At 50.0% G+C, this 13,216-nt stretch overlaps 1 protein-coding gene across 6 annotated transcripts in view; it reads left to right on the forward strand.

The window, feature by feature from the left end:
• The window catches only part of FAM178B (family with sequence similarity 178 member B), a 110,051-nt gene that overhangs the window by 29,783 nt on the left and 67,052 nt on the right, over positions 1-13,216 (forward strand). For 5 of the 6 annotated variants that reach the window (XM_038551100.1, XM_038551102.1, XM_038551104.1 and 2 more), the window contains 2 exons: positions 6,004-6,109; positions 9,913-9,997. In XM_038551100.1, coding sequence (XP_038407028.1) covers positions 6,004-6,109; positions 9,913-9,997 — 191 coding nt within the window. Of the gene's footprint in view, positions 1-4,858; positions 5,352-6,003; positions 6,110-9,912; positions 9,998-13,216 lie in introns of those variants that run through there. The other variant, XM_038551105.1, reaches the window with a different exon arrangement.

Consider the following 13,216-nt stretch of genomic DNA (forward strand, 5'->3'; position numbering starts at 1 on the left):
GATTATCACGGGAGGTTTCAAGTATACATAGAACAGTATCATGATTCCCCATATAGTCATCACTCAGCTTCAACAATCATCAACTCAGAACCAATCCTGTTCCATCTCTACTCCTGCCCGCTGACATTGTCCCTCAGGATTCTTTTTAAGCAAATCCCAGACACATCTTTAAGTACTTTTGTGTGTCTCTAAAAGATAGGACTCTATGTTTACATACAACTTAAATGCCATTATTACACCTAAAAAATACAAATTCTTTTTTTTTTAAATACAAATTCTTTATACCATTGATACAAGTCAGTATTTGGATTTCCTTTATCATCTCCTAAATATGTATTTTATGTTCAAATTAGCATCTGCACAAGCCCTAATGTCACAGTTAGATGTAACATGAATGGTGAGATAATATTACATAGTGTTGGTGCCCCCAACAATTTAACCATTTTCCTCAGCATATGTGTTACTTCCAACATTTCTGTTTTATAAGCATTGTAGTAGAGAACATCTTCATACACAAATATTTGTCTGGAATGTAACCCCAGAAGTGATGTGAGGTGACTGGACCCAAGTGTCTGCAGATTGATAAAGGCTGTCATCGCTATGCTGAGAAGGTGTCTAACAAAGGGATGATGAAAAGGGGAAGGAAAGAAACAACCCGAGCTAAAGGGAAAAGAAGGCTAGTGGTGCTAGTGAAAGGGGCAGGGAAGGAACAGGAGAGAGGAGAAAGGACGGTGTCTCGCAGAGACCCGTGGCCAGCCAGGGTCTGTGTGACAGCAGGTTTCCTGTCCCAGACTGGACGGCCAGCAGGAAGTGTTTGACAGACGAGATGGCCTGTGCAGCGGTGACCTGGGGGCTGAGCAGCCCTGCCAAATGGGGCCAGGTGGCTGGCCAGCTTCCCTGGAGAGAGGAATTCAGGCCCTCCTCCCTCCTGTCTGCTAATGAAGCACCAGAGAGGCTGCCTCGCCAGCCCCCAGAGCCCAGGGCCTTTCTGGAGGAATGCCCGCCGCCTTCCACATGGTCAGGTCAGGGGGCCCCAGCTCTGTGGTGGGGAAGGGCCACTTCCTGAAGGTCACCACTGAGCTGTGGGGTCACTCTCATTTCCTGTTTGTGCCAAGGACTTCAAGCCCAGACTCAAGAGAGGGAAATAGTGGTGCCATAATGACCACGTTGTGTTCAGCCGGAAGCATGAAAATGAAGGAAAAATAAAAGGTTACTTGATCTCTCAAGAAGCAATATGATTCCATTCTTTTGCTATACAGAAAGCTAAACTTTGTAAGATCACAGGTAACTTTTATTTTCCTTCTTACGCCCTTCTGTATTTTATGAACGTGTTTCACTTTCAATATTAGAGGTTTTAGGGAGGAAAGTGAACGTGATTTTTAAAAACCACCTCTTGAAATAGATCCACGCCTCCTTACCTGTCTGGGAAGAGGGACATCCTCCCCTCCACCCCCCACTGTACAAAGTAGGGACCCTTGCACAGGTCGCCGGGCAAGTGTGGGAGGCCTCTATATCTGGGCTCCAGGCCTCTTCCTCCTGGGCTGCACCTACCTACACAGGTTTCTGTGCAAGAACACATTTCCTGGGGCAGCCCCGATGGTGCAGCAGTTTAGCGCCGCCTGCGCCTGGGGTGTGATCCTGGAGACCCAGGATGGAGTCCCATGTCGGGCTCCCTGCATGGAGCCTGCTTCTCCCTCTGCCTGTGTCTCTGCCTCTCTCTCTCTCTCTCTCTCCCTCTCTCTCTGTGTCTCAATAAATAAATAAAATCTTAAAAAAAAAAAAAAAAAGAACACATCTCTTGGAGCCCACAGCCCTGGGATTGGAGATGGCCTGGACCATCCTCTCTCATTCATCATCCAGCCGGATATGTGACCTCAGATCAGTTCCCTGGAATCAAAGTCACATGCTTTTATGCCAGAAGTTGGTACCAGGGCCTGAACTTTTCCCTCTCTTGACAGCAGTTCAAAAGGAAAGCCGATCCCCCTGAGTGGAGAAGCGTTGGGACGGATGACCACATGCAGCTCAGAGGCCAGAGCAATCTCCATGGGAAGGGTGGAGATTGCCTGCTGAATTATTCATGGTCCTCCCTGGGCCCCCACAGAGTGCACAGGAGTGTCAGGGGGTGTATCTGCCACTACTCCTGTGAGGTGTTCGCAGTGTGTTCCAGGAGCCCTTCCCTCCCTGAGCACTTCTGTAGGCTGGAGGAGGTGGGTGGGTCTGAGCCATCACTGTAAATGTGCTTGTGCACTGAGTCTCCCTGAGGCCTGTGGTCCAAGCTCTTGTTTTGCCGGGACCTCTTCCTCTTCCTGGTGTTGCTGGCAGGCTGGTCTGAGGACCTGGGGGAAGAGTGAGTGGATGGGGAAAGTTGAGGGGTTCCCACAGGACCGTCCATATGGACCTCAGCTTCACACAGGATGGAAATCCAATGTGAGCCAGTAGAAAGTGAAAGAGTTTACTGAGTATATATAGAGAGATACAGACGGAGCGTCCGGAAGAGTGGGAAAGGAAGAGGATACGACGAGTTTTGTCATTGTTCAGGGTCTGAGTTTTTACTGAAGTTGGTGGTCTGACGTATGTGTCCCCTCAGACATCCTGGAACCAGTTAGAACAAAGAGGAGGGCCCAGGTTTTATACCTTGGAGCCAGGGGTCTTGACATCCAGATGTCTAGCTTCGGTGGTCTGAGATCTGCATATGATAGCTTCTTCCCATCCTTGACACCTGGTCCTTCCTTGGATATTATTTATTCTAGGGAGAGAATAAATAACTCTTTGTCCCTTACAAGGAAGACCTAAACTATTTGCATTACAAGGCATGTGTAAAGTGAGGTGGGAGTACAGGTCCTAGCAAGAATAGAAACAGGATAAGAAGCAAAAGAAAGAAACGCCTTCTTTTTCTCTTGGGGTCTCTCTAGTTTCCCTGTCTCATAGGCATGCCAGGGTTGAAGCCCGGGTGAAATAAATTCAGCAGTTACAGAGTGTGGACGGAACTCAGCACCCAGCTGGCTTCAACTGCCCCCAAAAATAAAGAGCCAGTGGAAGCAGCCAGCCAGGGCGTTGCTGGGATCCCTGGACTTCTGACCTGAAGGGTGCTCACTCATCTTTAAACAAAGAGAAGAAAAAAAAAAGAGGAGCAGGGATGAAAGCTCTGACCATTATTCGTTTCTGTTCTCCCTAAGCATTTTACTTTAACTTGCATTTGAGGAACTTGGCAAAGACATAGAAACTGATCCTGTATAAATAACTACAGTTGGTGCTTATCCCTCCGCCATCACTTGGGATTCCCAAGGCATTTCAATCCTTTGCCCTCTGGGACTGCTGCCCAAAAAATAGATGAAGATACAGAGCCTAGAGGAATGTTGACTCGGGCATTATCAGGAACACACAGTCCAAGTCGAAGGTCACAGCTCTGCCCAAGAGCCCAATCTGCTGACCCACGCTGGCCTTTGTTTTGTTTGATTCCCCTTTTTGGACCAATCCCCCTCTCAGTTTCCACCCCCCCCCCTTACTTCCTTCTGCTTCTGTGGCTCTGTCCTTGCCATGGTGATGGGGGCAGGGGTGAGGGGGTAGCAGTATTCTGACTGTGGCTGCTTCTCATCCCAGGTGGGAACCTCTCACTGGGATCCTCAGAGTTGACAGCTGGGGCTTCTCGCCCAGCCATGCCTGCATGGCATCTGCTGGCTAGGAGGCTCTGTCCCTCCCCTTCTCACTCTGGGGCCCTCTGAGGCCCTCCAAGATTCTCAGGATGACTTCTGACTTATCATTTGCAAAAGGCAGAGACACCCACCTGGACCTAGGGTTAGCATTCTTGGCTTGTGGACATGAAGTGGGTTTTTGCAAATTTTAACAATTGATTCTATAACCCCAGGTTTTTGAGCTTTCAGTATACACACCTACTTTCCCTACCCTTGTCCTCCAGAGTTCTGCCACAGATCAAGGCAGTGTCTGCACAGTCAGCCTTGTCCTTTGCATTGAAGATGAGAACATTCGTGGTTCCACTGAGGTGAAGCAGCACTACCCGCCCAGAGTGTGCACACTGGACTGGTGATCCAGCAGCCTGCAGAGATTCCCTGCATCTTGTGTTGCTCTAAGCACAGAATTCCTTGAAAGCCATTCGTTTCAAGGCACAGCTGGACCCTGCCCTCTCTGCCTATCTCTTGCTCCTTGTCTACAGGCTAAACCTAACTGGGCAGCAGCAAACTTGAAGACATACTGATCTTTTCTCTGGCAGAAACTGAGCTGCAGGGCTGGCATACCCAAAAGGTGATATTGCAAACTGAAGAGATACTCTCCCCCTCAGAGCCGCAGTTGGAAATGTGTTGATCTGAGCCAACAGGGGCTTGTACAATCAATTCTCCCACTGAGAAACTGGTGGGGTGCCCCCCCTGAGCAGAATGCCAGAGCCAGAGTCTCCTTAGAGTCCCTGGAGCACCACCAGCCTCCTTGCCACATGGCCTCTGGCCAGGACCTGCCAATCTGTGAGGTCTTCCAGGCATTGTTCACTTGGGTATTGTCTGCATTCAGGGCGCTGTGCTTGAACCATGCACACATTGCAGGGTCAGCCTATGAAAAGTGTCCGTGTGACAGAGCACGTGAATTAGAGCCGAGTGTGCCAGCAGTCCTGGGGTGCACACGTGTTTGTATGTACAAATAAAGGTCTATTTTAGAGCGGTCAGCTTCACAGACATAGGAACAAAGGCACTTTCTCCTCTGAACTTAAATAATTTGGAAAAGAAATATACAATTTGTAAATTGCCTGGACATACTCAAGGAGACAGCAACTTGGCTCAGAGGAGAATCTTTGTTTTGGAGCATTCTGTTCCTGGCAGATTAAAATAATGTCATTTTTAAAAAGGAGAAGAAGAGGTTGGGCTAACTGAAGAAATTTCTATCTAGAATCATGACTTCAAATGCTATCTGAAATGTTCTTCGCATGAATTTGGCCATTAAAAAAGAACAGACATGAAATTACTTTTTCATTTCATAGAATTCCTATTTATTGCCTTTGGGACACCATCTAGGACAAGAGCTCAAAGGAGCATTCACAGAATGCAGAGAGAGAACTACCCCAAACCGAGCCTTCCTGGGGGTAACCAGAACAGTGGTGAAGTCCAGCCAACCCCTCTTCAGTGACTTCCAGAGCACCTTCTACCAGAGGCCCTATGACCACATGAAATATTTCAGCTCATTTTGCAGGGACCTGTAAGCCAGTCTACCGAGGCAGTACAGTTCTCAAAGCTAGGCTCCTCTGCGTGCTGGCCGTTTGATTCTGAGAGCTCCCAGTAGCAGGGAGAGGCCCAGCAGCCCCCCCCCCCCCAGGGAAGGGAAACCCAAGATGTGGGCACAGACACGAGGTGAGTCTGCATGCCACCCCCTCCCTGCCCCCGACTCCGCTCCTCCCATGGTTTCTGAAGGATCCTCTGTGGCACCCTTGTTGGTTGTTTCCTTCCCAGAATGGCTCCTTTGTGTTGTTTTCACATCTTCTCAGGTATCCTTTGTTTCGGAAAAACACAAGACGGGGCAGAAACGCTATGTGTAACCAGACCCCAGACGCGGGCCCCACGTGGGCCCCGCGGGTAATTCTGTCCGCCCGCGCCAGCCTGGGGCCTTCGGTCACAGCTGGGACTCCTGGGTTCTCTCCTTGCCTCCACGCAGATCCTTTTTGCAACCTTGGTAAACACCTTCGTTTTCTCCTCCGTCAAGTGGAAAGGACAAAATGAACTGTCCAGTGGTGTGTTTAAAACACCGAGAGATGTTCCTGGAGATCAAATGATTCTGGTGACGATGTGGGTTGTTTTCTCTTCTGACAGCTTCTGGCATCAGGGGCCCTAAGCATGTTTGTCCATAGTCATTGCTGATGTGCTTCTGGTGTGGTGAACCTAAAATATGGAAATCCCCCGCCACTTTACAGAGATAGGCATGTTGAGGAAAGCTGCCAGGCCGCTTATGTGGAGGCCGCCGCCCCCCCCCAACCCCCACTCTGACCTCACTGCTCTGCTTCCGCAGCTGCCCGCCGGCCCAGCAGCTCTCCTTCCTGCACAGAGGCCTCCTGAGCAACCTCTACCTGCACACCCCGGACTGCCCGGTGCCCCTGCTCCAGTGGCTCTTCCAGGTGAGGAGCGCAGACCTGCCACTAGATGGCGGGAGCGCGCTGACCCAACACCCTGGGCAGCACTGCTGTGGGGAGGATGGGCACGTCCCTCCTCTGGCCTTTGGGTGCTGCTGGGTGTGTCCCACCCGGGGCAAGAGGAGGGAGGCAGCTTATGGTGACAGTCATCCTGAAGTTCAGGGACTAGCCTGTGGTCGCGCTCCACTGCCTGACCAGAGCGTATGCCTCATAGGGTGTCGCCTGTGCCACCAGAAGCCTTCTCTGTGACTCCTTGCTACTCAACAGGTGCTTCCGTTGTGTCCAGGCTCCTCTCTACCCCCAAGTCACAGGGCCTGGCTCTGGTGCCACAAGTGGCCCTGCAGCGCTCTTGGCATTGTGAGTGTCCCTCTGAATTTACAGCTGGGTGTGCCCAGGTGTTTGAGCATAAATGCCCTTCTCTGTGGAGTTGTTGGGTGCCTGGAAAAGTCAAGAACATTTGCTCTGTCTTTCTGTTTCTTCTCTTCTGCCTGCCTGCTGGAACAGTTTGCCCCAGGGCAACATGCATTCAGCCCCAGGCTTGAAACCTTAGCCCTGAGAAAGATAGAAGCCAGCAGGGATAGCCCAGGAACCAACTGCTGTCATCTGAATGCAAAGCATGAGGATGCTGGCCTTGGCCTTCTCCCAGGGCCATCCCTGCCCGGGACAGGCAGGTTACAAGTTCCAGCTGGTCTCATTCCTGCCAGTTGGGGCCTGGACCCCAGCTGTAAATTAGAGCCACCCTGCCATGCAGATTGTTCTAGGAACTCCTCAGCCTGTGCAGACTGGATGCCTTCCAGAAAAGGTCCTCCTGCTCTCTTCTTTTCCCTTTGGGATCCTTCCCATCCCGCCCCTCCCTGCCCCAGAGGAAAAAGACACCCTCAGCTCCTGGGGCCCTAGTGTGTGGCTGTTGCCCTCACCCCTCCCCCAGGCCCAACTGGGGAACAGCAGGCCAGAACAGGGAACAGTACGACCATTCTTCTCTGGCCCCTAGTCCACACAGTTTCTCTTTGCTCCTTGCACAGTATATGACAAAATGCACAATCAGGCATTGGGAGGCACAGAGAGCCCATGTGAGACGTCGCCCACAGAGGGTCCTTGTGTGACCCTGACACGGCATGGAGTGCCTTCCCTGTCAGTTAGCCTGGGAGCAGCAGAACTTGAACCATGCCTGAGCTCTTCTCCCACATGTGTCACCTCTGCAGGGGCCCATAGAATAGAGGACCCAGCCCCGAGACCAGACAGACACTAGTGAGTTCCAGCTCTGCCACAACTACCCTGTGACATTGGACGAGTTGTTCAATGGCAGCTCTGTGTCTCAGTGTCTTACTCTGAAAACAGTCCCAGGTAAAGACTAAGTGAGGAATTCCTGTGACCTTCCTTGTCCTTATGGTCTCACTATAGCTCTGCCCAGGGCCTAGACATCATTGGGAAGGGATGATGTTAGTGCACAGGTTCTGGTTCTCCATCTTCAGGAAGGAGAAACAAAAGCTCTCCCTCCCCCACAGCTGAAGCCAGATAAGTGAGGGGTGCACTTGGCCTTGGGAATCTTCTAGGTGAGCCTGTGCCCAGCATCTTTGTCTCTGGGGGGCGGGAGGGAAGAGCAGGGCAGCTGACGTCTGCCAAGCACCACGCACAGTGACCATGTGGCCATACTACAGGCCCTAACAGGATGGATTCTGATATTTTACTTTGGAGGTCTTGGTTTTCCTGTCACTGGGAACATATTTTCCTGTATAAACAATAGCATTCATTCATTCATTCGTTCTCAGGCAGCGTTCGAGTTCTGCTACATAGTAAGCTCTAGTGATAGAAAGATCTTAGAAATGGTGTCCCGGGTAAGTCCACAGAATGTGGCCATGGTGCTCAGCCTACTTCAGAACCCCCCAAGCATATTCCCCATTGTTAGTGGGCAGAAATCCACAGAGACTCCCTAAGGCTGTTGGTGGGATTCTCCTAAAGGTGCAGGGGTTGTTCCTGGGATCTAAGCATAGAGATATGGCTGGGACTCGGAAAGAGTTGGAAACAGGATGAGGAAGGCTTAGGATCCCAGGAGACGCCTCAGTTTCTCTATTCACCAGGCTCTGTGGCTAAATAAATTCCCAGGAAAGAGAGCTTTATTGGAACAACAAAGGTTAAGTGACACACACACCCCCACCACCAGTCTAATCAAAAGCAGCTAGGTGAATAGGGTCACAGGACTGCCAGGGCTCATGTGCATGCCTGGGGTTGATCAGAGAGTTCAGGGATGGGTGAGCTAGGCAGATTTTTCCAACTCTGCTCACCCAACTGTTTCTTTGGGAAGGACATCCTGAGTTCCCAGGGAGACTAGATCCTGCTGCCCGCCACTCTCCCTCCTCCTAGTGGAGTGTACAGTGGCAACTGGGTGAACAGGCTTTGGCCTTAGTGCTCATGAACTACTAAGCTCATCACTGAAGCCCTAGTGCGGTACCTGGAGCAAGGTGAACCTCTGGAAAGGGTAGCCAGAAGCAGGTAACATATGCTGTCAGTGAATGTATGTTGTTGGGAAATGATAACTCTGAAGAAGTTACAAGAAGGTGTGAAAGGAAGAGGCAGGCAGAACTCTAATATCATAGGTCAGATATTTGGGAAGATAACTCTGACTCAGTTTCCCTGAGTTTCCCTGGGGAGTGCTCCCAAGAGCCACACCTCAGGCAGAGGAAGAGTAACTGGGAGAAAGAGCTGAGTGGCAGAACAAATTCAAAAGGCCACAGCCAGTTCTGCAGGGTGCTCTGGAAGTGGAGTGACCCTTTATAGTTGTCCCAGTTGAGGTGATAGGTCCAGGCCTTTGGACTCCAGCATCAGCCAATTATCAGACTAAGGCTGCAACTTAGGGGGTATGACCTTGAGTGAGGCCCTCCCTCCCTGCAAGGCAATGCTCAGAGAGGAACTTGGCTCAGGGCTCTCAGTAAGCAACAACCCCAGCCCCTGGGGATGAGAGCTTCAGGCCTGAAGAAGGGATGTGCCCAGAGTGTCCACTGCACTCTCAGAAGGACGGTATAATGTGCAGCATGGCTGACCACAAGCAGGAACAAGGCTGCCAAGACACTGCCCCACCTCTAAGACTTGACCTCATCTGTGTGTCCCCAGGCTGGTCAGCCCTGGTGGGAGAAGTGCTGTCCCATTGTTCATCTCCATGTCATGTTCTCTCCACATTCTAAATCCCCAGCATATGACCCTTGGATTCGAGGAGCATTCAAATAAGGATCCCAGTGAGTTTGAGTCAGATGGGTAACCTTCAGCCCTCACCAGGTTGTTTGAGGATCTGTACACAGTACCATGTCCTTCCCAGAGCCAGTGGTCTAAGATGACTGTAAGTTAAAGCAGTGACCTGGAAATGATGTAAGGATCATGGAGAGTAGCTGGTTCCTCATCGTCCTGCTGAGTGTACTTACAGCTTTTGAGCTGTCTCTCTTCCCTACACTGGCCTCTGCCCTGGAGAGGCATGGCTGTGGCCACAGGTAGTGAGGGGCAAAAGGACCAAGACTCTCACACAGGGAGGTGGACAGAGTAAGAGATTTCAAGTCACATAGGCCTGAGATAGAATTCTGGCTTTGCTACTCTGGGGAAGTTTCTTGATCCTTCTGACCTTGACTTCCTCACCTGTAAAATGTCAGTAATGGCAATATCCTTCTACCATGTGGACTTGTGAAGGTTAAATGGGATTTATTTAATATGCAATAATAAAGATTTACTATCATTATACTATACTGCTATTATACCAGCTAACCTAAACTGCCTTTTTTTTTTTTTTTTTCTCCTCCTCTTAGCTGCTGACATGGCCTCCAGAAACTTCTTCAGGAGCCTTTGGTCTCTTATGGGATCTCAGCATGGATGGGCTCTTCCATCAGACTGGTCAGTACTAGGGAGCAGGGTGGAGATTTGAGCCCTCAGTACCCAAGCTCAAGTGCCTGGAGCCTAGCATGTTGGAAAGGTGCTAGTGGGGACATTGCATCACCACGGCAGGGAGACATCAGGCCATCTTTGGCTCTGGCTCCAGCATTAGTAAACAGCTGAGCCAACAGGCTCCTTGGCACCTTGATCTGGCTTCAGATCCATATTACTATGGCCAAGTTCAGGCTGACCTCATAGACTCTTGGGATCCCAGAACAGTCTGGAAGGCGAATTTTCTGGATTTAAGGAGACAGCTTGCCTCTGAGTTCTTCCCAAGAGTTCCAGTTTGCTTGGAAGGGTTTCAGGAACCTTTGCATCAAATTGGGGAAGCTCTTTGGGTTGGAGTCACTAAGGGGGAGGGCCTTGAAACTGTGCCCCCACCAGCAGTCCCCCTTGGCTCCTAGGACATCAGAGGCGCCCCCGAGTTTGGTCTGGGTAAAAATGAGAGCCTTGAGTCTATACCTGGGTCCTGACGTTGAAAGGGTGATTTAAGTATCTTTATACTTGAGGATGTTCAGAGATCCACAGAGCAGTCAATTTCCCTTTAGTGGTTGCATGCTTCCCAGGCTGTCCTCATTTGGTACCTGAACCCAGACTCTTGGGCACCAAAAAATATGTAGCCAGTGGAAAGATGCTTATGGCAGACAGGAAGGAAGGATTCACAGGTGTCCAGACCCCACCTTTGTCCACAGCTGTAGTCTGCCCGCCCACCCACTAAAACACGAAAGCACGTAGCTCAGAAGGCCAAAGTTACAGACCCAGGATGTACCATTAAGCCTCTGCCCCACCAACCCTTTGGATTTCTGCTTTTGTGCCTCTTGTACTTCAGGAGTTGGCTGAGCTGGGGCCCATCTGTCAAATGAGACTATTCCAGACTCCTCCTGCTCCCCCCTTCTACCCCCCCCATCTGCACGCTGGGACCTTGTAACTGAGGTCTTCTGAATAGCAGCAGTCCGACATCCCCATCCTTTTCATAACCTCTGCCCCTGCAGCCTGAGCTGCCCTTTCTTGAGCCTCTGCAGCCTCCTCTGTGGCACGTTTGCCCTTTTGGGGGAACAGAGACCTTCCTTGTCCTCCTCTTCTCCTCCATGCAGTGGTATGTGTCTCCTCCTGCAGGGGCAGAGGGGACGTCCCACTCTTCTTTGCTTCTTACCACATTGTCCCTGATTTGCCCTCCCATCAGGAGGGGCCAGGAACCTGCTCTAGAGTTCTAGCCAGTTCAGCTCTGACTCCAGAGCGTTTTTCATGGCATCACCTGAGAATCCCGCTTAGGCTTCTCCTTGTCTCCCATTGGAGTAGAGACTGGCCTAGAGAATTCCAAGCCCAAGGCTGGGATCTTGACTGATTTGGGGAAAATTTAAGGCCAGGTCCGCAATAGAATCGAAAGCAGGGACTTAAACATATTTGTTCACCCAGTAGTATTAGTCACAATAGCCAAAAGGTGGAGGTAATCCAAATGTCACTGAAAAGTGAGTGGATAAACAAAATGTGGTATATACATGCAGTGGAATATTATTCAGTGTTTAAAAGGAAGGAGTTGGGATCCCTGGGTGGCGCAGCGGTTTGGCGCCTGCCTTTGACCCAGGGCGCGATCCTGGAGACCCGGGATCGAATCCCACGTCAGGCTCCCGGTGCATGGAGCCTGCTTCTCTCTCTGCCTGTGTCTCTGCCTCTCTCTCTCTGTGTCTATCATGAATAAATAAATAAAATCTTTTAAAAAAAAATAAATAAAAATAAAAGGAAGGAGTTTCTGACACATGCTGCAACGTGGATGAAATTTGAGAAGTTTATGCCAAGTGAATAAGCCAGCCACAAAAGGACAAATGCTTTCCACTTAAGTGAAGTACCTATAGGTGTCAAATTCATAGAGACAGAAAGTAGAATGGTGGGGGCCAGGACCAAGGGGAAGGGACAATGGAGGGTTAGTGTTTCATGGGTACAGAGTTTCATTTAAGGAGGATGAGAAAGTTCTGGAGGTGGACAGCAGTGATGGTTGCGCAACAACGTGAGTGTACTTAACACCACTGAACCGCGCACTTCAAAATGGTTAAAGTGGAAAATTTTATGTTACGTATTTTTTACCATAATTAAAAACAAACAGGGTCGCCTGGGTGGCTCAGCTGGTTAGGCGTCTGCCTTCAGCTTAGATCATGATCCCAGGGTCCTGGGATTGAGCCCCACATTAGCCTCCCTGCTCAGCAGAAAGCCTGCCCCTCTCCCTCTGCCTGCCTCTCCCTCTGCTTATGCTTTCTCTCTCTGTGTCAAATAAAAATCTTTAAAACAAGTTTAGAGACAAGAACTAGATACCAGAAGAGAATCTACCAAAAGCTGGAACTAAAAATTGACCACCAGTGCAAGAAGCATGTGCAAGGTTAAGTTAGATCCAGGATTGGGGCAGACCCGGTGGCTCAGCAGTTTAGCGCCACCTATGGCCAGGGACATGATCCTGGAGACCCGGGATCCAGTCCCATATCGGGCTCCCTGCATGGAGCCTGCTTCTCCCTCTGCCTGTGTCTCTACCTCTCTATCTCTCTCCTCTCTGTATTCTCATGAATAAATAAATAAAATCTTAAAAAAAAAAAAAGTCAGATCCAGGATTGATATAAAAGGAAATAATGCTGCTCAGATTTGTTAGCAACTTGAGGTGCTCTGAGTGTCTTGATCCTCTGTGCGACACAGTCCCCTGGGGCAGAACCTGGAGCTGCCTTCCCTTCCATTTGGAGCTATGATTGGCGTTTGTCTTTTCAGGTTGCCTTGCCTTTCTCTTTTGTAAAATGGGGAGATTTGCGTATGTGTACATTTCTATCCTTTCCTGGAGTTTGTGGTGACAGGCCATTTTCCCCATTCTGTCCTGGGAAGGCTTTTACACTATCACCTTTATTCCAGCATGTTTCTTAATTAAAAGGAGATCTGAGATGGGCCCAGGCTTCAGAGCAAACCGTTAAGGTGCGCTCTGGGTGACTGGGGTGGAGGACTGAACAGAGTGCAGGTCTAGGGGTCACTGGAGGTTTTTTTTGTTTGTTTGGTTTTTTTTGGTGGGGGGGTCACTGGAGTTTTAGGGTATGGTGGATACTGTTTTCCTAGATTAGCAAGTAGCACAGGTCACCAGTTAAAAGCTCCTTGGTGAACTTGGAGATTCGAATATTTCAGGGGGATGTTTATGCATTATTTAGAAAACAT

Source organism: Canis lupus, chromosome 10 (genome assembly GCF_011100685.1).
Source record: "Canis lupus familiaris isolate Mischka breed German Shepherd chromosome 10, alternate assembly UU_Cfam_GSD_1.0, whole genome shotgun sequence".
NCBI classification, from domain to species: domain Eukaryota; kingdom Metazoa; phylum Chordata; class Mammalia; order Carnivora; family Canidae; genus Canis; species Canis lupus.